General features: G+C 45.8%; 4 protein-coding genes across 4 annotated transcripts; 1 reads left to right on the top strand and 3 right to left on the bottom strand.

The window, feature by feature from the left end:
- Nucleotides 1-1,866: 1,866 nt before the first annotated feature.
- On the top strand, nucleotides 1,867-2,772 carry LOC100832442 (non-classical arabinogalactan protein 30). The gene is made up of 2 exons (XM_010235203.3): nucleotides 1,867-2,156; nucleotides 2,248-2,772. The coding sequence occupies exons 1-2, from the start codon at nucleotides 1,943-1,945 to the stop codon at nucleotides 2,556-2,558; spliced, it is 525 nt and encodes a 174-aa protein (XP_010233505.1). The 5' UTR covers nucleotides 1,867-1,942; the 3' UTR covers nucleotides 2,559-2,772.
- A 2,495-nt stretch (nucleotides 2,773-5,267) lies between these two features.
- On the bottom strand, nucleotides 5,268-17,885 carry LOC100833269 (protein SPA1-RELATED 4). The gene is made up of 12 exons (XM_024458853.1): nucleotides 17,677-17,885; nucleotides 17,400-17,573; nucleotides 16,746-16,781; nucleotides 16,504-16,631; nucleotides 15,130-16,425; nucleotides 11,208-11,753; nucleotides 10,962-11,119; nucleotides 7,712-8,657; nucleotides 7,476-7,622; nucleotides 7,038-7,349; nucleotides 6,405-6,464; nucleotides 5,268-5,804 (listed from the first exon to the last, which is right to left on the bottom strand). Exons 1-12 carry the CDS (start codon nucleotides 17,732-17,734, stop codon nucleotides 5,616-5,618), a joined length of 4,050 nt encoding a protein of 1,349 aa, XP_024314621.1. The 5' UTR covers nucleotides 17,735-17,885; the 3' UTR covers nucleotides 5,268-5,615.
- A 269-nt stretch (nucleotides 17,886-18,154) lies between these two features.
- Nucleotides 18,155-21,349, bottom strand: LOC100832646 (CASP-like protein 3A1). The gene is made up of 3 exons (XM_003569664.3): nucleotides 20,678-21,349; nucleotides 20,453-20,588; nucleotides 18,155-18,600 (listed from the first exon to the last, which is right to left on the bottom strand). The coding sequence occupies exons 1-3, from the start codon at nucleotides 20,944-20,946 to the stop codon at nucleotides 18,385-18,387; spliced, it is 621 nt and encodes a 206-aa protein (XP_003569712.1). The 5' UTR covers nucleotides 20,947-21,349; the 3' UTR covers nucleotides 18,155-18,384.
- LOC100832134 (pentatricopeptide repeat-containing protein At1g77170, mitochondrial) lies at nucleotides 21,224-22,701 on the bottom strand. Its single transcript, XM_003567018.4, has one exon. The coding sequence runs from the start codon at nucleotides 22,651-22,653 to the stop codon at nucleotides 21,352-21,354; it is 1,302 nt and encodes a 433-aa protein (XP_003567066.1). The 5' UTR covers nucleotides 22,654-22,701; the 3' UTR covers nucleotides 21,224-21,351.
- Nucleotides 22,702-23,160: the final 459 nt, after the last annotated feature.

Below are 23,160 nucleotides of genomic sequence, written 5' to 3'. Positions count from 1 at the left end.
ACACATGTCATGTAGGACAATAAAATTCAGAAAACAAAACCAAACAAACATCAACTATTTGAGTCTTCACTTCCTGATTGTGCCCACTGTCTAGCACAACACATCAAGTACTGGGACTTCTCAACTACTTGTCGACCTCTTTCTCTGCAATTGAGCGATACGTTTGCGGGATGTCGAGGAGCATGGTCTTGGCCGGCAGGGAGCAGCGGAAACGGAGCGCCGAAGGTCTTGGGAGGCAGCGATCAGGGGAGTAGTGCCGGCAGGTGCGAGCAGCATGACACCGAGGAGCATGGTTGTCGCCGGCGGGGGAGATCAGCGGGGACTAAACGGCGGCGTCGAGGAGGTAGTCAGGGGAGGTTTAGGGCCGGCACTTAATTGGAGAAAGGAATGGGAATCTGCCGCGTGCTTGGAGATGGGAATGAGATTAGCGAGGAAGGGAATCGGGTTAGTGGTTGCTTTGAAATTGGGTTTGCCAGGTGTTGATAGATCGATGTGGTCCAGCCGTATAGAGGGAACGATCCAGGTCGCAGAGGATTTTTCTCCACATTGAGATCAATAAAATCTTCCATTTTTGAAAAAATAAAAAAGTTTCCGTAGCCTGCATCTGCCTCTAGCTCTGGTTTTTTCGTGGGCACTAGGCAGCATCCTGATATAGGATATTAGCAGCATCCTAGTTTTTTTGGGGGCTTCTCTAGGAAGAAAAGTCGGCTTCCAAATTAGCTTGGAAGCCTAACCAGATTTGGGAGTGGGCTTCTCCAGGAAGTTATGGAAGAGCAGCTTGTCTAGAAACCCGGTCCTAGAAGTCGAACAGAACGCAACCTTTGTGAGCTCCACCCTGACACTGAAATATTAGTTCCTTTTGCCTAATAAAAAGTCATAGTAACAACTTGTAGGACCGAATGTTACTATGAATAAATTAGACTTTTTTTCCTCTCCTCTGAGTAATGGCTATGAAGTTGGGGTTGCTTTTGATCTACAATCCACTTCCTTTCGTTCACCTTCAACTCAGCAAAAATACACTAGTAATATTTAAACTCGTATAATCTGCTTATGTTATCTTATTGTATTTTTTTTTGTAAGGGTATCTTATTGTATTTGTTCTAAGTGATTCTCTCTATCGATCCATGCAAGGGAATTAAGAAATAACTGGCAGGGCAAGTCAATCTTTAGGATGCAACATAAGCATTACTTTCTGTATGTTATTCATTTCCACGTGAACAAGTTATCGGCAGCAAAACGGCTGAAACGTCTGGGTTGACTTTGCGTGAGTGCGTCCGTCGTGGGACGGCGAGATCGATATGCCATCGATCCATCGAACAAGCAGGAGAATAAAGATTAAAGATTAAAGAATAAAGACATCATCCCTTTGCATGCAAACCAAACCTTTGCTGCTCTCTGCATCATCCAGCGCAAGTGTGTAACGGCGCCGCCGGCCGCCGTACGTAACCTACGGACCTGCTTACGTACCATGGCAAGAACAAAGCTTAGTAATATGCGCATAATGGACAAAAATGCATTTCCGGTGTTTAACCGGCCGATTACTCTTTGCATCAACCATTACGTGCGACGTAATATAGTACTCTCCCTACTAAAACGTTATCCATTCATCGATCGAGTTGAAAATGTTCTATATACTATACGTACGGATCCAGTGTTAGCTTGCAAGTTGCAACCCACCACCAGCTAGCCACATGCATGCATGTCACGATGTACGTGAACCCCGACGTCGGAGTCCCGTTTCCCCAACAGGGTTGACGGGTTGAGGCAGCCAAGATGCATATTCCGCGCGCGTACGAACCAATCTATATGGTCCATGGAAAGCAATCGCCTATAAATTGATATGATCAGTAGTACTACATCACACCTTCTTTGTGACATATATAAAACTCGTGGACGTAGTTGATACGTACAGTGCACACACTTACAAGTCGTGTCCACAGTAATGGCGGCTCTGCTCGGGATGAGATGCCTTGTGGTCTGCCTCTCCCTCGCGTTCTTCTTCTCCCTGGGCTGCCTCCCTCGCGGCGGCTCCGCCAAGAGCCTGCCCCGACCGCCGCCGAACATGAACTTCACCATCGGCGTCGAAGGCGCCGTCTGGTGCCAGGGCTGCCGGTACGCCGGCTACGACAAGTCCAAGAACGCGTCCCCTCTTCCGAGTACGTACCCATTGATCCATATGTATATACATGCATACATATAGTGGGCGCTGATTTATATGCCTTTGTTACTTGGCTTGCATGTTGGCAGATGCCGCGGCGCAGCTGCTGTGCCGCCGTGGGAAAAAGTGGGCGCTGTTCGCGTCGGGGTCCACGGACGAGGGCGGCAACTTCCGGATCCTGACGCCGAAGCAGGTGGCGCCGTTTACGAGCAAGGACTGCACGGTGTACGTGCAGCGGTCGCCGGTGGGCGCGTGCGGCGTGGCCCTGAAGCCAAGCGGGGGCAAGGCGGGGTCGCCACTCAAGTTCCGCAAGTTCGTGCCGCTCTCCGACGATGACCTGCAGGCGATCTACTCGGCCGGGGAATTCCTGTTCGGGACGGGACCATCCGGCAAGTGCTGATCAATTGATCCAGTTGATGTGGAGGGTAATTTAAGTCGCTGATGTACATGCATGTGAATGTGAATGTGTCCGACGTTCCTCTTTGTTTCCGTGGGCGGTAATAAAACAAGTATCAGTTGATGATGGTCGCGTACCACGAATCTGGGATCCCTAGCTCTGTACACCAGCGGCAGCAAAGATCATGCAGGATAATACTAACTTGCTCTTTACTCCAGCCTGCAAATGTTGATGTACTCCGTTTGGCTTTTCCATTGCTGCAACTAGTAGTCACACTTTTTTTAAAAAAAAGTTGCTAGTGTCGATTAAGAAATAGTAATTTCTCAATCGCATAAGAAATCGCCTAACAAATAACAAGACCGTTTTGTTTAGCAAATTGAGAAAAAAAAACAATTGTGTGCAGCGGTTCGGGTAAAAGAAAAACCTGGTCCAGTTCCATCCACTCTTCCAACGAAGCAGTCGAAAAAATGGCGGCGCGACATATCCTAACCATTGTCCGGAACTACATCTCTGTTAAAAAGGTGCACTCCTTCCTCGACTTGAAAGTCAGCAAAGCATGAGCAGGCGCCGGGATAACCTTCGCCGTCACACGGCCGACGGCGAGTCCACACTGTGCGGTGACGGCGTCCACCATTGCTTCCATGGAGACGACCGTCGACGGTGCCGTGCCGCTCAGCATGATGGTTGCCAGCAGAGCCCGGTTCCTCGGGCGACGTTCCTCTCCCGCCATGGCCGGCGTGCGCGATACCACAGTGTGGTCTGCTTCTGGCCGGAGATCAGGCTCCCCACGGCGGAACTCCTCGTCCGGTAACTGCCGCTTGAATCCGATGGTCTTCATCCCGCGCCGCCGCACCAAATTTACGCCGCTGCAACTGATTCTAGGGTTCGTGGGTTGGGAATAATGGGGAAATGGTGGGGAATCGAGGACTGGACTACGGAGTGGGGAAAATAAACGTGGAACGTGGGCTGGATTTTGACCAGCCAGAAAATAAACGTGGACTGTGGGCTGGATTTTGACCGGCCAGAAAATAAACATGGACTGTGGGCGGAAGGGAGAAAGTTGGAGGGGCTTTCAGCTTTCTTGAACAAAAAGTGAGCGGCAGAGTCGGCATACGGGTCCTGACAGGTGGGACCAATACGAGGAATACAGTATAAGGACCGTATATGGACGTACGAAACAAGTTCCAGGACCTAGATGGGCAGTTCGCAAAATCGAAGACTAATTTAGACCACGCCAACAAGTTAAAGGGTCGCGGATGCATTTTACTCGTGGAGAAATCGTCCAACACGTGGATAGCTAACTCCACTTTTTTTTTGTAAAAGCAGTATCCAGAAGGATCCCAAATTTATTCATTAGTAGTGAACTTAGCACATATTACAACTAGGCCCACTAAAGATCTAAAATTACACACAAGTCCCTGGACTTTGCAGAAAGGACCCAAATCAAGAAAGGAAAAACGCAATCGGGTCCTAAACAACACCCCGCCGGTGATCTCCTCGCCATCGCTGGGACTACGCCACTTGGGACGACGAAGCTGCCAAGCAAGTAACCATGGCCACCAGTTGGATGTTGATCTGCCTCTTTTTCTGCACCATGGCTAGGAGAATTGATATAACCGCCCTTCGGCCTGAGAATGCAACGGCACGATGTGAGCCGGCTGCCAACTGTTGGCGCCGAAGCTCCTGCACAGAAACCGTCGCTGATAAGCTCGACCTCGAAGTGGTTGCTCCATCCCGCCGCCATCTCCTCACCGGAGAGCCATCTCCATGATGACTCCAACAGTAAGGAGAAGGCTGTCAAATCCCCTGCAAAGAAGGAACTTCGAGCTTATTTGAGATGTCGCTAGCGATCATCTCCGTGTCAACCACCCACTGGCCACCACGGGGATCACCGCCGCCAAACGCCGCTGGCTTATGCTCGACTTCAGCCCCGGCCATCTCCCTAACGGCATCAAGCCGACGACCCCTAAGGGGAACCTAGCAAGTACGAAGCTCCGAGCACCTCCCCCATCCCCTTTCCGACCAGCCTCACCGGCGGAAAAGTTCCGGAATCGGGCCGGGCTCCAGTCAAGATCTAGGGTTCTTTCTGAACAGTAGGGAGGGGAGGAGAGGGGAGAGGAAAGAGTCCTTTTCGTGCCAATGATAGCTAACTCCACTTGTATCGCAGCGGAGAAGGGGAACACATCGGTAGGATGCAGTGTAGATTTTTCACAACTACTCCGTACCTGCCTCCTGCACCTCATCACTATTCTGGGTCCGTCTTAAAAAAGAAAACTTTTTTTTTGCCAAAAAAAGGAACTTCTTTGTGTCGCTCCCAGCTCCCTCTTCCTTGCAAATTAGTTGAACGGATTTTCTGCAAGGTGATCTCATTTTTTAGCTTATCAATATATCCTATGAAATACCGTGAATAGGATAACTGAAAGTGTTAAATTTTCTAGGAGCTAGGAGTAGTCAATAGTGAGAGTACAAAAATGTTAAAATTACTAGGATAACTGAAAAAAATTAAAAGTAGCTACTCCCTCGGATCCACGAGAAATATCTTTCATTTAATAGAAAAGTTACATTTCGATAGATTTTTTCGTTTCCATCTCAAACTCCAGTGAATGTCTAAATAAACTGGCATTTTTACGCTTCGAACACTAGCAGAATAACAACCGAAATTTCCTAGAAAAAGAATAGCAAGCGAAATTAAAGAATCGGTCAGTAAAAATAAAACAGCAACAATCGAACATGAAGTTAGCTAATAACTTGGATTGATTGCCTATATAAATATACCTCAGACCAATGATTTACAAAACCTTCCCCTCTTCGCCCCACAACATCTCAAATATCTGCCCTACTTATGCTATGTTTTCTATGACGCTAACCTGTAGTTCTACGCTAACACTCGCTCTACCAACCTCCTAGTCCACAACTCTGGAGAAGTTACAGAGCACCCTGTTTGCGCCTCTGCATTGAAGCGACAAATCAGTAAGACATGCGCATTCCTTGGTAACAAGTCACTGAAGTCAGTCCATTTCTACTCGAAACCAGGCAGCAACACTCGCCCTTGGTGCAGGGTTATTCCATTTCTAAGACCTTAATGTTCCCACTGGAGTTAGCAGAAAGAAGTGTTGAAGACTGCCCTCTCCAACACACGCACGAAATGAACTGTGATTGGTCGTCAATCTCCTGGCCTGATATTGGATCAGTGACATTGAACTTATATGCCAATACTGGCATCGGAAATGCTTTGTGATAGACAAAAACCTGATGTACAGTGTGGTGGAAAGGAAAGTCAGGCATTACAATTTACAATTGATGTATACTGGATCAGTGACATTGAACTAGAAACTTTACATATAAAAGTCCAAATAATTAAATGGTGGGTGCGAACTTCGTAATAATTTTGGCTGTCTTTCATCCTTGGATGCCATAGGCTGGGAGAGTTTTCTCTCCCGTTATGTATAAAAAATGGTGGGTGCATTCTTTGACTAGGATTTTCATATAAACCTCATTTTTAGGCACATTAATTTGCTGTCTATTCAGGTATAGGAGGGCCAAAGAATTTCCTGTCTAATCATCTGCAAAGCTTTTCATCTTAAACATTGAGTTCATTTTGTCTCCACATGAAGTGGGTACTAGTAGAATTACTGATATGAATGAATTGTATAAAGTCCGGTAGAGCTGTATAACGAAAAGGATAGGTACGATAGGGGAGAGGCCCCCTCGGTGTATTATTAAGCTGGAGGGTGCTGGCTTTTTAGCTCCCCCACAACCGTAACTCAGATCATGGTTGTAGAATTTGAAACTGTAATTCCTCTTCAGAGTTCAGCAAAAAAAAAAAACAGCAGGAACTTGAATGAATACCTCATTTGTTTCTGAGCCAGTAGCAATATACCCATCGGAAATGGAAAGGCCAACGAAATTCTGCTCAACAGGTTGAAGATATAAGTAAATTAGCCATCTAAAAATATTGTTTCCTTTCAGCACAAAAGCGATTCAAAGCATTTGAAAACAGAAAATAAGCAGAAAATAATTGTTTCTTTGAAGCAAAGCCATGATTTTATAAAGGACATACTGAAACTTGCAATGCTACTAAAGTTGACGAGTAACTTATGGGTAGTTGAAAGAGAACTTATTTAAACAAGACACTAATCTGACAACAGAACACTGTGTTGACGATTTTTTTTTTTGATAAAAGGCTTCATTTCATTCAGAGATCAAAAACACCACTGTCCTTAATACAGAGATGAAGGGCGTCATCTGGGACAAACCCTAAGATGACCCCATCATCAAGACCATTTCTACTTAATCTAGCTAAATACAGTTGTAACTAAATGCGCAGGAAAAGGGTAAACAAGCCATGATTCAAAGCCATCAAACAATTAAATCTAAAGGGTAATTGTTGTACTAGATTATAATCATTTCTAGAACGATACCCTTAGAAGAGAACAAGTATATGCAGGCACAGCTACAAAAAAACTATGCAGGATATCTAACCTTTGTATTTGTATGTCCTGTAAATGTCTGAACTGGATTGTCAATTATCCTTGATTGATTCATAGACAAGTCCCAGAGCTTCAACGAGTTGTCAGTAGACCCAGATACTATGGTTGATGCATCTACATACTTAACATAGCTTACAGTTTTTGTGTGTCCAACTAGTGTACTATAAGGGGCTCGTATGTTGCGAAGATCATAGCAGTAAATTTTGTGATCTGCTGAGCCAATTGCAATGGAGCGAGCAGAATCAGGTTGAAATTGCACAGAGCAGACATTTGCCCTTGTTCTGATAGTGCCAACACTCCCAGCCTGCAGAGTTCATGGAAACATGTTATTTCAATGTAGGCAAAACTTTATCACTGTCAAATTCAAGCTTGATGACCACGCTATCGTAGTTCAAAAAATGACATACAGCAGGTGCAAGAATAGAATTGCCTGATTCATACTCCACAGCTTCACAGAACCATCATCACTCCCACTAACCAATTTGGTTGGGTCCGCAAGTGAGAAGTCTACTGACCACACACGCCTCTCATGCTCCCTCATTTCCACAAAAACTTGGCTCCTAGTAACGTCCCAAACCTGAAAAGTAATGTTCATTATTACATTGTTGATATTGTGATCATTTTCAAATGCAAAATTGAACAAAAATATTTCTCAGAGGAGCTTACCTGTACGAGACCCTCAAAATCGCTAGATGCTATATGACTCTTCATGTAACTGTTCCAGCAAATACAACTTAATTTTGATCTATTAGACATCTCAACCACAGGATAGTGAATGTCACGATGTTCATTTACGAGCATATTGTATTCAAAAACTTTTATCTTCTTATTTACACCAGCAGTTGCAAAAAACTCGTTATCACGGTCAAAGCCTACAGAGCATACTAAATTTGATGAGTTCAGCAGATCGCATTGCTTCAGTTCCGCCCGAACTTTCAACTTACTGAACGACAAGTACCTGCACAATCCTTCAAGAAAAGAGTTCATCCAACCTCTTTGCCTTCTACGATAATGCCCTTCCAAAGCAAAATCGTCTATTGAACTTCCCTCGGTCCCAACAGCTGACCCAGTGGTTCTCTTGATAACTTGATCGCAACTACTTATTGGATTGCAAACTTGGCTTGCAAACTTGGATCTTGTTAGGAAATATGCTGCTTCAAGTTTTTTGAAATTCTTTAATAACCTGGAGCTTTTTGACAACACACTTTCTTGGATTAATACAGATGATGGCACTGTTCTGGAGCATTCTTCCAGACTAGGATTACATTCCTCCATTTCCACAGCATGCAGTTCAGGTCGGAAACGCTTTCTGGATCCACAGTCACTCTGATCTTCAACAGTTCCAGAAGACACCTCTTTATCCAACTCAAATGAGAAGTTTCCACACTGCCCGAGAGCTGACTGCTGGTGGACTACCTCATTGATGTCAGAAGAAAGAAAGGCAACAGTGTCCTGCAAATTGTCCGCAATATCCTGTTTTCTTTTCTGCAATTGGAGAAGAAAATCCAGTAGCAGGTCTTGTTCTTCTATCTCTTCACGCAGCCGAAGTGCTGCCTCATGCTCTTCCAGACTATTCCTTGATTGATTAAGGAAGTCACTTTGTAGCACCTCACTGTGAAAAAGAGAAAAAATAATCAGGTCTCAACACAGTCCAGCAAATAGATTTGTTGGGAAAATATACTAATGACTTCTAAATTGACCTACTGGTACATAGTACTATGGAGTATATAGCTAATAGCTTTACTAGCCAAACTTCCTTAAATGATTATGTTTCGTAGAAAACCTAGCCGCCAGGGAAGAAAAAACACCGTTCCAATCTCTGCCGGTTCCCATTGCCTCTGGCTGATTCAACATATGGCTTATAGTTTCGGCACCTTCATTCTGAGTATTGTGTGTACTTGGCAGCAGCAGCCCAGTGGTGGAGGCGTGCCATGTGGAATTAAGGTCTCCAACTCCATCTGTCTACTCCATGAAACTAGTGGATTTCATGGCTCATGTTTTGTGCTTTTGGCCCCCTTCCTCGTCGATTCAGTAATGAAGAAACAGGTTGGCAACCTCTCTTGCGAGGGGTGTGTTCCCGGCCACAGTGTGTTCAGCAATCTCAGGTTCTCACATATTGGGGTGGGCAGCTTATGCCGCTGTATTAAATCTATAAGGCTAGTCCAGCTTGTGCAGGATTTGTCGTCTGAAGTTTCATCATCAGAGATTTGGAGAATAAAGGCTGCCCAGCTCCATCTGTCCACATCATGAAGCTAGTGGATTTCATGGCTCATGTTTCGTGCGTTTGGTCCCCTTCCTCGTTGATTCGGTAATGAAGAAACCGATTGACAACCTCTCTTGTGAGGGGTGTCCCCGGCCACAGTGCGTTCAGCAATCTCAGTTTTTCAACTATTGGGATAGGCGGCTTATGCAACTATTTAAAAATCTATGAGGCTAGTCAAGCTTGCGCAGGCTTTGTAATCTGCAGTTTCATCACCAGGGATGGAGAAATATCAGGATGCAGATGGTGGAGCTTGAGATGTTGACCTCGATGGTCTTTGGTGTAATTTTTAGTTTTACCAGGGATCTTTATTGTTGGTGTTAGGGGTGTTCAAAATCAAGTTGAGTCCAGCCTGTGGAAGCAGTCATCCAGCGTCTAGTTCATCTCCCTTCAGAAATTGCAAGTACAAAATTTCGAATCGGTGGTTTTGACGGGTTGTGCTCAAATCGCATTTGAACACCAGATGTTTCTTTCAGTTTGTTCAGTTTATAGTACTATCTATGTTGAATCAATAAAGCCAGATCCTTGTTCTAAAATAAATAAATCATATGTGCACATTACACAAAAATTTATGCAATAGAATTTTTTTTCTGCCAAAATACACACATTTGTGATCTGTACAAAAATGTTAAGAGATGAATGAGTAACATAGCAGCTATGTTTCTAAGAACTTACTTTGTTCCTTCGTACAGTTACGTATAGGCATATTTGGCGCGTTTTCTTCTTAGCGTATACTTTGCACAATGCACGTGTATAATTTGTTTTCACAAATTTTGAATTGCAAGTGCGTTTCCCATGCACGAGCATATGCACCCTTGATCACCTTGGTATTTTACATACTTTCACAGACTACTATATCTTTGAAAAATAAATGGTTACATGTCAGAAATGAAAAATAAATATTGAGTACAAATGATGACCAAACGATCTATTGCAGTAGTTTACAAAATGCAGATTGTTTTTAATGTTAACCTCAACTTACTTCACCAATTGTGGTTGTGGATTAGATAAAAAAACAGCAGAGCACAATCTATACGTGGAGACCTTCATCAGAGAAGAAAATCTTCTTTTGTGTTATAGATAGCACATATTCCATGAACAAGTTCTACAAATGATGCCACTAATTCGAGTAATATACAATTATACACCATTTAGATGATCTCTAAAAGATGTTTGGGCTGGGTGGTGGGTGGGTGGGTGGAGGTGGTGTTTTTTAATAGAAAACATAAATAACCATGAACAATGAGTGATTACGAAGATCAAACTGAATTTTGGAAGGGAAGAGCAACATAATAGGTCAATCCATTCAACTGTACGAGTTGAGTGTTAGTTACTCCTATACTCTGGAGATGAAACTTGAATAAGCATTGTTGAATCTAAAGTTTATATAGCGAAAGTGTTACTGGTTCATGAATGTTACAGCGCTTTCCAATGTCAGGAATTTATTTGACTGAAATTTTCATCAACTCAGTGCTACCCTTGTATTTCATCATATAAGGTCAAGTATACACTGTCTCAACATAAAGGGCAATAACTACTAGTAGTACTAAAATACTTCGATCTGCCCAATGTGTGACAACCCAACAAGCAACCCTGTTCTCAGCGGTACTTGACATCTACACGCACTGATTAATTAAGTAAATGATGCGCACGCACCTCATCTTCGGTCGGGTATCAGGTACAGGGTGCATCAGCAACTGGCAGAAGGATGCTTCCTTGGGCCACTTTAGCAGCAGTTGTGGCGGCAACACACGATACCGCAGGTTGGCCATTGCCCGCATCTTCTCCTCCAACGTTTCGAAGGCGCAAAACAACTGAAACCAAAGCCGTAACCGTAAAACATTAGCAATGACAATCACGCCCAAAATAAGAAAGGGAATATATTCATCTCAAGCACCGCACCTCGAACAGGAGTACCCCTAACCTATACACGTCAGAGGCGAAGGTAGCGCCCCCGTTGTCGTCGGCTTCCTCCGGGCTGGTGTACCAATTGAGCTCCATCGCTAGCACGCTCTTCAGCGGGAAACCCCTGAAACAGCGCTCCTCCCCTCGGCCCGCGCCGTCAACTCGCCGCGGAGGCTCGGCGTCAGGTTCGGCCTCATCGGAGGCATCGGAGCCGGAGGCGTCTGAACCCGAGGCGGACTCGATGAAGGCAACGCGAGAGAAGGGCGGGGACACGACGAAGCAGGACGGGCGCGCGCTGCCGACAGCCACGCCCTGAGCGTGCGCGACGGCCACCGCCTCCGTCACCTGGCGGAAGACGTGCAGGCACTCGGGCGCCTCCACCGTCCGGCCCGGCCGATCCAGCCACTCCCGCAGACTCACCTCCCCCTCCTCTTCCCCCCTCCGCCCTCCTCCATCGCCTTCCTCCCCACCCCCCCACGGCCGTGCGCCGCCGCCGCCGCCGCCGCCGCCAGCACCACGGGACCCCTCCATGCCCGCAGCACTCTACCCCATGGCGGATCACCTCCGATTCGCTGCGCCTTCCCGCTCCACCCACTGCTTCCCAGACCCCATCCACGCTCCAAATGCCCTCAGAGCAGCAAGGAGATAAGGATCTAAACCCGCGGCAGCGACCAGAAGCTGAGCGTGTGACTGTGCTTGAGAGGGGCGAGAGGAGCAGAGAAGAGGCCAGCAGCGAGCCACACAAACGCGCTTTAAATCGAGGGCCCTCTTTCCTTTGCTGCTTTACTATTTCCTTCCCCCCTCTCGCTTGCTTCGGTAGCCGACTCCCAGCCGCACAAAAACACCCCGCCGCGCCTCGAACTGCACACCCGTAGTTAAGTTCAACTTCAAGAAGGCTCGAACTACTCATACAGTGCCCCTCCGCTAAACACCAAACCTAAAATAACCAGAGAGATGGACGAAGCTCGACGACGACGATGGGCTTGACGCCATCGTCGCGGCACCCTTTTCCTCCTCCCCTCTAATGATACGATTCCAAGAAAGATCTGCATCGAATTCGGGAGCCGCAACTGAAACCAGCATCCTCAAGTACGGAAACAGGCAGCCCGCCCACACCGTTCGTTAGCCCTTTTCCTCGAATGACACACGGGCCCGTGCGACTCGCGTGACCCGGGGCTCAGTGACCGGTCTCCACGCCGGCTTACGTGGGAAACCCCCGCGCCTGAAAACCGGATTAGAACAAAAGAGCGTGTACCTTTCGCCGGCAATTAAAGTAGTCCAGCTCCAGCCAGAGCTAGCAGCGGTACCACCATCTCTAAAAAAATTGTGCTAGTACGTGGCGCATGGGCGAATTAGCGGCCGAATGAAATGAGTGCAACTATAAGTTATTGGGTGACGGGTCGCTGTCGGTGGGCCCACGTCATACATTCGGCCAGTCAGCGACCTCCTGCGCTTTACAGGGCCTACGTGGCGCGACGACGACCGCGCGTCCGGTGGGCGACTCGAGGCTCTGCATGCGCCCGCCACGCATCCATCTCTACGCCGAATCCCTCGGGCTCGTGCCGCATCGCTGGTCAGGCCGCACGGGCCTCGTGATTAGCTAGTTTAATCGCGATCTGGGACTGGAAGGCGAGTAGCAACCATAAGTGGTAACCTTGTAGAGTTGCAGGGCCGCATTAGAATAGCCAAGTTGCCAGTTTAATCTACTTGCATCATTGCATGAGTGGACGGCAATATTCCCCCGCTTCTCTCTCTGCTTTACTACTCTCTGTATCGCATGATATACTTCGTTGTTTCCGTAATGACATGGAAAATCGAGGTGTCCGATTTGAAAAAAGTGGACAGCAAATTATCTTTATTATACTTTCTCCGCCCAAAATAGTGATTCGACGTCACTTATTTCTCAGTTCCTAAATGTAAGGCTAGCTTTCTTCTAAGTCAACAAATTTATAAAAAGATTTGCCAACACCTGCAATTCTAAATAAGTTTTACTCCCTACGGTCAGAATTAATTGTCTTAGATTTAGTACAAAGTTATACTAATTAACGACAAGTAATTCCGTCCGAAGGAAGTATTAAATTCATTATTATATATATATTTTTAGTATACTTATTTGATATTTTAGATGTTGATAATTCATTATAAACTTGATGCAACTTTTAAAAAAATTGACTTATAACTTTTTATATTTAGAAACAGAGGTGGTATTATCCCAGGCAACTTACTTACTCCCTCATTTTTAAAAGAAAAGATGAATTCAAATAATGCAAACCCACTTTGTTGTTTGTTTGAGTTAATTGGTTACTTATCCTATCATATATAACTTAATTGTTGATTGGTGGGTATACATACATTACTCAACTGCTTCTCGTTTTAAGAGAGATTTTTTTTGCTAAACTGGAAATCCAAAAAAACTGAACTAACGCATTACTTATGATTTCAGTGTATGTTGAGTGAACGTGGATAGCCAGATGGGCCAATGTTGTCCTCGGTGCGAGTTTGTTATTGTTTTGCGCTAATTAACCGAACAACTCTTCTTTTCTTAATAAGGCGCTGGACATCAAATTTCTGAGGAATTTAGGCAGGATCATGTAAAGGCATCCATGCGCTCTCTGATTTCTTCTTCGGGAGTAGCAGTGCCGCTCTTTGCTGAAATCAGTGACGGCATCCCGGTGAATTAAAGCGGTGGTGTTCTAGTGCTAGTATACAACTGTGGCCACTGAACTACACACGTTGCGCATCAAGGCTGTTGTCTTTGCAACAAGAGAACTACTATGGAAAGAAACGGACACTTCTCAAGGGAGAGAAAGTGTGTGCACCCTCCGTTCCATATTAACTGATAAAATATTATACGTATCTAGATATATTTTGAATATAGATACATTCATATTTGGCAAATTTGAGTCACTTAATACTATGAGACGGAGGGAGTACACAGTAAGCGCTAAACTGGTATTGTGCTCTGCAAGTAGATGAAACAATTATAGTTCAGAGTTCTAACACTTGACTTTGTCATACACATAACGTATACTGCATTTATCTGACTTTTAGAAGAAAAAAAATCTTTTGGAAAAATAACCCCAAAGATTTCTGATCCTAGCGGGAAAAGGAAGGGAACAGATACCCAATATGATTCTTGGGAGGAACATTTGGTAATGGTCTTGATCTTCTATGCTCTTTTTTATGTGTTGCTAGTTCCTTCACCCGTTCTGTCGTTCCACTATCAACACAGCTTCCAAACTACCGAGAATAGCAATGGTTTCGTGCAAATCAGCTCCCAAACTACTTCAAGAGGACACGGTTAACCTTTGGAACACAGCGGTTCCAACAGAATAGCAATTTTGCATGAAAATGGTAGAAAATGCACCTATTTTTAGCTCAACTGTGCTAGTATCACTAGGTAATTCAAATTGTAGATTTCAAGGTATGTTCAGCTTGTAGAGTATAATCCACGTGAAACAGTTCTATGGTTTATACTTTATAACATAAAGTACTCCTTATATCACAAATTTTACCGCGACATATTTATAAAACCCAACAAAATTACATGTTAATAAGTACCTTTTGAGACAAATTTATGCATGTGAATTTTAAGTATCTAATCCAAATATTTTTGCAGATATTGGTAGTCAAAGTTCTGAAACTTCAACTTCTCCTATGTCTAAAACGGCTATTTAAGGAAAATGGCGTATATTACACATTCTCACAGAGAGAAATAACAGGAGGAACTACAGAATGGTTATATCATAAAATGGTTAACCAAGTGATCATCGTTGATAGGTGATACAAAATAATTTGACTACTTTGGAGCACGATTCAAATTTGAAGAAACAAGTCAAACAATATTTTTGCACAGCGAGAGCTTATTAATACACACACGAGTTTAATACTGTACAAATCAAATGCAGTTCCATAATCACTGACCTCGCGGTGTTTGCCTACCTGCAGAGAGTGAAACAATGCATTCTTGGACCATCTCTTGGACTTTTCTCTTCAGAAGCTTGTCCTTCACGCCAGAAAGCATGCTACGGTAAAACATCTCCAAGCGAGAGAGTTCATCAGTATCTGATGCATCCAAGATGTTCTCAAATTCCTTTCTGATATCAAAGACAGCAGACTCTTGAAGTGAACGCGGAAGGGTCCGTTCATCCATTGGCTTGCGAAATATTGAAATATGAAGTATGTTAGCATATCTCTCCATGAGCGTCAGTTTTGACCTAAGGAATTGTAGCTCCTCTGAGGCAGTAGATAACTTCTGCTCCAACTCAGTGCTAGAGCGGTCATTCACTCCTGATGTCGATGCCTGCCCTTGGTTCTCATGAATCTCTTGGAAGTTCTCATCAAGAGGAGGCCACATCACAACGCATGGAGTGTAACTATCAGTAGTCTGGTCTCTCCCAAGCACACCACTGCGACCTCGGCCCCATGCCCACATCCTATACCCGTCGCCAGCAACAAGAACAGTGTGAGCAGCTCCACAGGTGACCTGCACTGGACCAAGAAACTTGAACCCATTTGTCTCAGGAGACTGAACTCGTATGGGATATAGAGCATCCCCTGCATCAATTCCTGAAAAGCTAGCATCTGGGCACAATCCAAGACCTCTTTCCATTCCCCAGCACCACACCTCTCCATCGGAGGAGACAACAGCGGTGTGGAATAATCCACAGTCAAGAGAGATAAGGAAGGAACCAGTGGGTAAACCATCAACAGGCTGTGGGGAGACAATGGTTGCAGTTGTTCCATGGCCAAGCTGCCCGTTATCACCAATGCCAAATGTCCAGCACCGAGATTCAAGATCCTGATCAAAAGACTTCTTATTGGTGAGCACAGCAGTGTGCCAAGCTCCGCAGGCAATTTCATATACCTCCCAAGAAGAGCTTTCACTAAATTCTGAGATAATCACAGGACGAGATCTACTTTCCTTGTCACCTAGACCCAATTGGCCATGGTTGTTGTTGCCCCAGGAATAACAAACAAGGTCGCCTCCTGCATAGGTCTCTCCAGCACTAACTGCAGCTACAACATGTTCATTACCGCAGGCAACCTTAACTACGGTGTGACCATGGAAATCCCACACGGGCAGTGGAACTGAGCTTGCTGCTATACAAAACTCTCCATCATCAGTCTGCTGTGGGCAATTTCCCCACATCCACAGGGCCCCCAGACTGTCTATGGCAAATGACATCATGCCCCCAGCTTTCACAGATGACAACTGTAACAAAACATATTACATCAGGATTAATTAAGTAGAAGTTTATCAAGCTGCTGGAGAATGGTGACTCGTTTATACCTTCAAAGGAGTCTGTGCAAGAGTTTCCTGTGCTTCACGCTGCAGCGTTTCAGGAGAACCCAAATCTTGGAAACGCTCAACCAAACATGGAAAAAGGGAATTCTCTTCCCCATAGCCAAGCTGACCATCCGTTAGATAGTCAAGAAAAATAGAAAATAAAGTACTCAGTGATGGCTATGATATTAATAGAGTGGTTTCCGAGATGGCAAAGCTCAAAAGTACACAAGCAGAACAAAGGATACAGATATTGTAGCCCCATGACCAGAGCGAGCCTTCATCTGCAATGTTGGATATTATTCAGTAACAGTACCATATTAGAATAACCATTCATCTTATTTAATTGCTTGGGGGTCGGCTAACAAATCATTTCAAGCTAAGCCTAGTAAACCTTTAAATAGGCACAACAGGTGGAAAACATAGTTTACATGCACTGAGAAACCTAGACGAAACAATGGTTGTCTGATGTACTGGATATTGTCATTATATCAGTTCAGTCAATAAAGCAGAGTCAGGTCGTCAGACCACATGAGCAGTTGCACAAATCAGCTGAAAATTTACACATGAAACACTGTGTGGAAGCAAGATACCACATGTTTGTGAACAAATGATGGAAACCATTTAACTTACACACCACAGCACCGGCAAATCAAACTGCCATAGGCCCATACTAGTTGCAACTTTAACGGAACTATCACTATCTCACATTTTGGACCACTATGAAGTTCTAGTTCTCAGACGCTAGCGCATCGACCACTCTCCACAAGCCGCACGGGCACCATAATTCTTTAATTACTTTAGTACTCTAGACGAGATTTCACAAACAAATCACTGTGCACAATCCCCAGTTTCATTCTTATCACGAAGAAAAAGTAGCAGAAGACAGCGCAAGCACGAACCGTCCAGGGCGAGGCTGTGATATGCGCCGGCAGCGACGGCGGCGAACTTGGGCCGCGGTCTCCCGCCAACAGCGACGGCAGGCGCGACAGCGGTGGGCACGTGCTCGTCCCCCTCGCTGCCGGTGCCGAGGCGGCCGAACGTGCCCCTCCCCCATGAGTACACCTCCCCGTTACCTGCAAACCCAGCAAAACACAAACAAAACCACCCCTCAGATCCCAAAATCCGGCGAGGCCAGGGAGAATTCGCGCGACCAAGTGGTCAGATGGGAGCCGTTACAGGTGAGGGCGAGCGTGTGGGCCTCGCCGGCGGCGACGGCAGACACCTTGGGCGGCATCTGCGGGGCGTGGCGGTGGAGTGGAGGAGGCGGCAGATGAGGAGGAGCAGCAGGGCACGAGTACAAGTGGAAGCATTACCGCGGGAGGAAGGTAGCGGCGTAGAAGTTAAAAGGAAGACGATGATAACGTCTCGACTTGACACTCAAGTGAATCAAACGGCAGGCTGCCTCCTGTGAGTCATGACTGCGTCCTATCTTCGAGCTCATCGACGTTGTCGTCTTCGCTTTTTCCTCGGATGAGTAGATCTCTGATTAGTTGATCGGAAGAGGTAGGTGATCCGATCGGGGAAGTGTGATGCAGACAAGTGTCGGTGTCATGTTTACTTAATGTATGTAGATCAAGTACATGTAAAAAATGTACGGTAGACAATGTTAACACATTACGAGGCGGGCAAACCAAAATCTGCACATCTAACCAAATGTAGACAAGTGCCTATGTTTAGTTGTTTACTAACGTAGACATGAGCATAAAAAAGAAAGAGAATCTTCGAGAAAGAAACTGAACTTATCTAAAACAGACGGAATCTTGCAACACTGCACATCACATCCAGGTGATGCGGTCCATTGAACATTTATGGGTTCAGTTCATTATCTTACGGGCAAAGCACCCTGAAAGTTTCTACCAAAGGAGCACTACTTTGAAACCATTTTCACAGATTTGACAGCCAGATAACATCAATCAGGGCGGATGTCGCAAGGAAGACGCAACCGATAAAGGCACACACGATGGAGGCCGCTGAGAAGTCGCAGAAACGTGGCAGAGGCTTGCAGAAGTTGGGCAGTGCGGTGTGCCGGATTCCGGTGCGGTTCAAATTTGCGACGGCTGCCGCTGCCGATCCCGCGCTCATCATTGCATACGCAAAGACCTGCCATGTTCGCACAAGGTAGTGTCTGTGTTATTCTTCCGATTCCATTGAAAATTTGAAATGCAAGGCATTCATGGAGTTCCAAATGATTTCAGGAGTTATCTACTTATCTTTAAGCTAGATATAGGTGCTTGTAAAGGTCCAACTACCAAGATTAGAGCTTTGAACGCTGGGTTAATCTGAGGTCACCTCGGAAACATGGTGGAACGTTTTGGAAGCAAACAAAAGTCTAAGGACAAACATCATAAACAAAACTCACATCATGTCCTGGTCTCCAAGATTCTGCACTGATATGGGTACTGGATTAAATGATTCGTTGATCATTTTAGGTGGTATACTTTCAGATTTCTTCAACCACTTCAATGTGGAAGACAATACTAAGGATTCTGTGATGGAAGTATTTAGATTGTGTGCTTATATTCCCTTTATGACTATTATAGATCATTCGTGGTTTTGCAGATACATGTAAAGTGCTGAAGTGCCTTTAAGGCCTCAAACAGCATGAGAAAACAGAACGATGAATCATTTTGGATTTTTTAATAGAACACCGCCAAAACACCAAGATGTACCCCTTCCCTGTAACTATCTATTTATAAACATATAGAGAGAAAAGTATATTTTTGGTTCCTCAATTGGCAACAAAATATAGAAATTGCCCCTCAACTCAAAATCCTATATATATTTGTTTACTCAATTGGCAAAACCAGATACTTTTAGTCCTCCTATGGGATTTGACTAGTTTTGACTTCACGTGGCATGGTTTTCCCTTAAGACTTTTCCATGTTAGATGCCACGATGCACAGTCGACTAGTCGAGGGGCCAAATGTATAAGACATCGAGTTCACGCACCGTTTTTGAGGTAAACAAGACGCCATCATGGCATCTTACGTGGAAAATTCTAAGGGAAAACTGCGTCACGTGGAGGCAAAACTGTTCAAATTCGGGTGAGGGACCAAAAGTATCCGGTTTTGCCAATTGAGGAACCAAATGTATAGAATTTGGAGTTGAGGGACTATTTCTAGACTTTGCTGCCAATTTAGGGACCAAAAATATATTTTTTCATATATATACTGCCAGAGCCTATCCTACAGTTTTCGGTCAAATAAAAACTGCTATGGTATCTTGTGAAGAAATGCCATTCCAATGCGAAACCAAAAAATCAAAACAAACTTCCGGGTAGGAGGTTAACTCTCTTTTTTGAAGAAAAATAAATAAAACTATGTAACCACAAAAGAAATCTCTTTTGGCACTAGCATCCGTTTTGCTCGAGTATATTTTCTAGCAAAAGGGCAAAAAACTGTACTTGTCTAAAATAAGGCTATAAAACTATCACACACAGTGCATTTCTTGCAAAAAGGTTAAAAGTGATCCAAGGGGGGAATGGGAATACCCTGCACTCACATGATTAATTTCCAGCGGTAAGCTATAAAAAGGATCCATTTCCAAATACTCCCTCCGTCGCATATTAAGTGACTCAAATTTACCTCAACATGAATGTATCCATACCCAAAAAGCGTCTAAATACATGTAGTATGTCGTCACTTAATATGGGACTGAGGGAGTAGTTTTTTATGGCTAGGGAAGAATAGTACATCTAAACCGAGGAAAGAAACTATTCTTATGTAACAAACATATAGACGTCGCAAGTTAACAACAATGAACAATAAATAAACTGTACTAAGATGCCACTAGTATTGTGCAGAGTTGCAGTCTTGCAGACAACACAAACAGGACAATAAGGCATGAAACACCACGATGAAAGATGGAATTTAAACATCAAAGCACAAGTAACCAATATAATTAATTACTAGACATTGCAAAATCAGATCAAAATGACCAAGAACTGCCAGACCTGATCAGCAGCTAGCAGCATCCAGGCATAGCGTCTGGACGGAACCACAGGGACTTTCTTCAAGGCCTTGTGTGCAATCGACAGAAGCTGTGCTAGAGAGTAGGCAGCTGCCGCTGCAGATATACCAACCAAGAATCTGAAGTTATGAACAACGCCATAAGAACAAGTCAGCATTCTCTACGATCTTACTGACAGGTTTCAAATTACAACAGTTCAAACACTTACTCCAGGGAATCAGACAGGGACCAGTTAGCATAGAGCGGGATCTCAATGCCGAAGATGATGAGAATACCCCGTTGCTTGGCGGAGATCATTAGCAACATGGAGAGCAGCGCCATCACGAGGGCTGCAACTCTGGTTGCCACCATGGCCATTTCCAGCCGTGGACATCTGGGTACTGAGGATGTGGTAGGCTCCAGCACTGCGTTACCCCCCATCACTGGCATCTGGATCCCAGGCTCCGAACCATTCCGGCCATTACCAAGGGAACCCATCCGTGTTGCTCCTGGTTGTGTTTTTTTGTGTTCCTAGAAGTCTCTAGCTCTAGCAGAGGGTTTTCGCTATGCTGTTCTGTTTTCCTTTTAGCATGGTACTGCAACTGATGGGCAAAGTTGGGGGTTGGGGCATTCTAGTGAAGTTAAAAGATGCCTGGCTGAGGCACATCAGCACATATGCTGCACCCGTGACTCTGTGAGTGCTTGCTGTACTTGTTGTCTTGACACTTTGACAGCAGTGAGACACCGGCCCATGTTTTGACAAAACCAGCACAGCTTTCGAGTTACACAATACCTCTTGGATAGGATTTTAGCTGATAACTGCAGTAATCGCCAAGTGTCACGAGGATGTGTAATTGTGCATCAAGGAGACTAGCCATAACAACAGTTACAACAACAAACCAATCATAGGCTGCAGCCCGGAAACTTTGTAACTTTCCTCCCTGACATCATCTTCCTCACCCTCTCTACCTCACCCCACATTCCAGCAGCAGCATATACGTTGGACAGCACTACATAAACCCCGTCGTTCCATGGCTCAGCCTCCTGTAGCCGCTCTGCCGCCCACTCACCAACGCTCACATTGCCGTGCTTCTCGCATGCACCAAGCAATGTTCCCCATATCACCACGTTTGCCTCCATCGGCATTCTATGTTCCACTAAAGCACGTGCATCGTCCACCCACCCAACTCTGCCAAGCAAATCCACCAGACACCCGTAATGTTCAACAGTTGGTGCTACCTTAATCTCTCCATCTTCCATTTGCTTCAGCAAACCCATCCCAGTATCAACCAGTCCTCTGTGTGCGCAAGCAGAGAGCACCGCCAACATCGTCACCCTGTTTGGTGGCACCCCTTCGCTCTTCATTTCATCAAACTTCTTTAATGCGCGCTGTTCCTCACCATGTGTTGCAAGTCCTGTAATCATGGTTGTCCAAGACGACACATCCCTAAGAGGCATTCTCTCAAAAACCCTTCCTGCAAGGTCTGTGCGGCCACACTTGGCATACATATCGATCAACGCATTGGACAGCGTCACATCGAGCCGGCTCGAGTGCTTGCATTGTAGCATGCACTTGTGCAGCTGCTCCACCAAGCCAATATCCCCAACAGCACAGCAAGACGACACAAGACTCACCATGGTCAGATCATCTGGTACAACGCCACACCTCCGCATCTTGACAAACAATGCCAACGGCTCTTTCGACTCCCCAGCTTGAGAGAGGCCACTTATTATGGCGTTCCATGAACCGAGTCCCCTGTGAGGGTTTTCGTCGAACACCCTGCGGGCGGCATCCAGGTCGCCAGCCTTTGAGTAGCAGCTGATGAGCGCGCTCTCGGTGAAGGGGTGGCGCGCGAGGCCGCGCTTGGCGGCGGCAGCGTGGAACTGACGGCGCAAGCTGGAGATGGGGGGCTCGCCCTGGGCCGCGGCCTTGAGTGCGAGCGGGAAAGTGTAGCGATCGGGATGTGCGGCGCAGCGGAACATGTGGGCTGCCACGCAGAGTGCGGAGCGGGAAGAGCCGTGGCGGAGGTAGGCGCGTGTCAGGGCGTTCCAGTGGAACGGGAGGAGGAGGAGGCCGTGGCGCAGGAGGTGGGCATGGAACAGCGGCGGGAGACGCCCGTCATCGCATGATTCCAGGCGAGCCGCCGCGAGGTCGGCTTCGCGTCCAAGGGGCTCGTGCTGCGCCGGGACGAGAACGGCTCGCATATTGGACTACTGTCAACACCGGGAATTTTTTAATTTTGTACTGGTCGTTTCGCAACATTTGTAGATTATTATTTCTTCCGTTTCGTTAAGGTTGGCACGATTTTAAATTAGCACGACCATGCCAACCTTTACGAAACAAAAGGAGTAGTATTCTGCACAAACCTAATTGACTTGGAGAAATGTCCTGCCCACGGTTAATTCACCCGTATGATACGTACTAAGTTGCCTCTTTCATGGTCGTCCACCGCACACGCACTCACTCCCTCACCGTCCTGCCTTATCTTTTCGCCACACCTGTCTTCTTCTCACTCTCTAATTCGCCGCTCGCGTCTCTCCTCTCGCCGGCTACTAATCGCCGCCGCGCCCTCCTCCCCTCGCGTCGGACTCTCGTGTCGGTTGTGAACCCCTCTTCCCGAGACTTCGTAGTTGTCCTCCGCCTCGTCGTCGATGCCCTCCTCCACTTTCCCATGTAGCCGCCGCTGCCCTCGTCCTCTTCCCGCGATGCCA

The sequence above is a fragment of the Brachypodium distachyon genome, chromosome 2 (genome assembly GCF_000005505.3).
Source record: "Brachypodium distachyon strain Bd21 chromosome 2, Brachypodium_distachyon_v3.0, whole genome shotgun sequence".
Classification (NCBI taxonomy): domain Eukaryota; kingdom Viridiplantae; phylum Streptophyta; class Magnoliopsida; order Poales; family Poaceae; genus Brachypodium; species Brachypodium distachyon.
This window is presented reverse-complemented; position numbering and strand designations above follow the sequence as displayed.

Excerpts from the sequence above, each read along its gene's own strand:
- LOC100832442 (XM_010235203.3), top strand. The coding sequence starts at position 1,943 with ATGGCGGCTCTGCTCGGGATGAGATGCCTTGTGGTCTGCCTCTCCCTC. Across the intron at positions 2,157-2,247 it reads GAACGCGTCCCCTCTTCCGA|ATGCCGCGGCGCAGCTGCTG; the intron begins GTACGTACCCAT and ends GCATGTTGGCAG.
- LOC100833269 (XM_024458853.1), bottom strand. The coding sequence starts at position 17,734 with ATGCCGCCCAAGGTGTCTGCCGTCGCCGCCGGCGAGGCCCACACGCTC. Across the intron at positions 11,120-11,207 it reads TAGGGGTACTCCTGTTCGAG|TTGTTTTGCGCCTTCGAAAC; the intron begins GTGCGGTGCTTG and ends CTTTGGTTTCAG. Across the intron at positions 7,623-7,711 it reads ATTTTGAGGGTCTCGTACAG|GTTTGGGACGTTACTAGGAG; the intron begins GTAAGCTCCTCT and ends ATTACTTTTCAG.
- LOC100832646 (XM_003569664.3), bottom strand. The coding sequence starts at position 20,946 with ATGGGTTCCCTTGGTAATGGCCGGAATGGTTCGGAGCCTGGGATCCAG. Across the intron at positions 20,589-20,677 it reads TCCCTGTCTGATTCCCTGGA|ATTCTTGGTTGGTATATCTG; the intron begins GTAAGTGTTTGA and ends TCATAACTTCAG. Across the intron at positions 18,601-20,452 it reads TGCTGCTAGCTGCTGATCAG|GTCTTTGCGTATGCAATGAT; the intron begins GTCTGGCAGTTC and ends CGAACATGGCAG.
- LOC100832134 (XM_003567018.4), bottom strand. The coding sequence starts at position 22,653 with ATGCGAGCCGTTCTCGTCCCGGCGCAGCACGAGCCCCTTGGACGCGAA.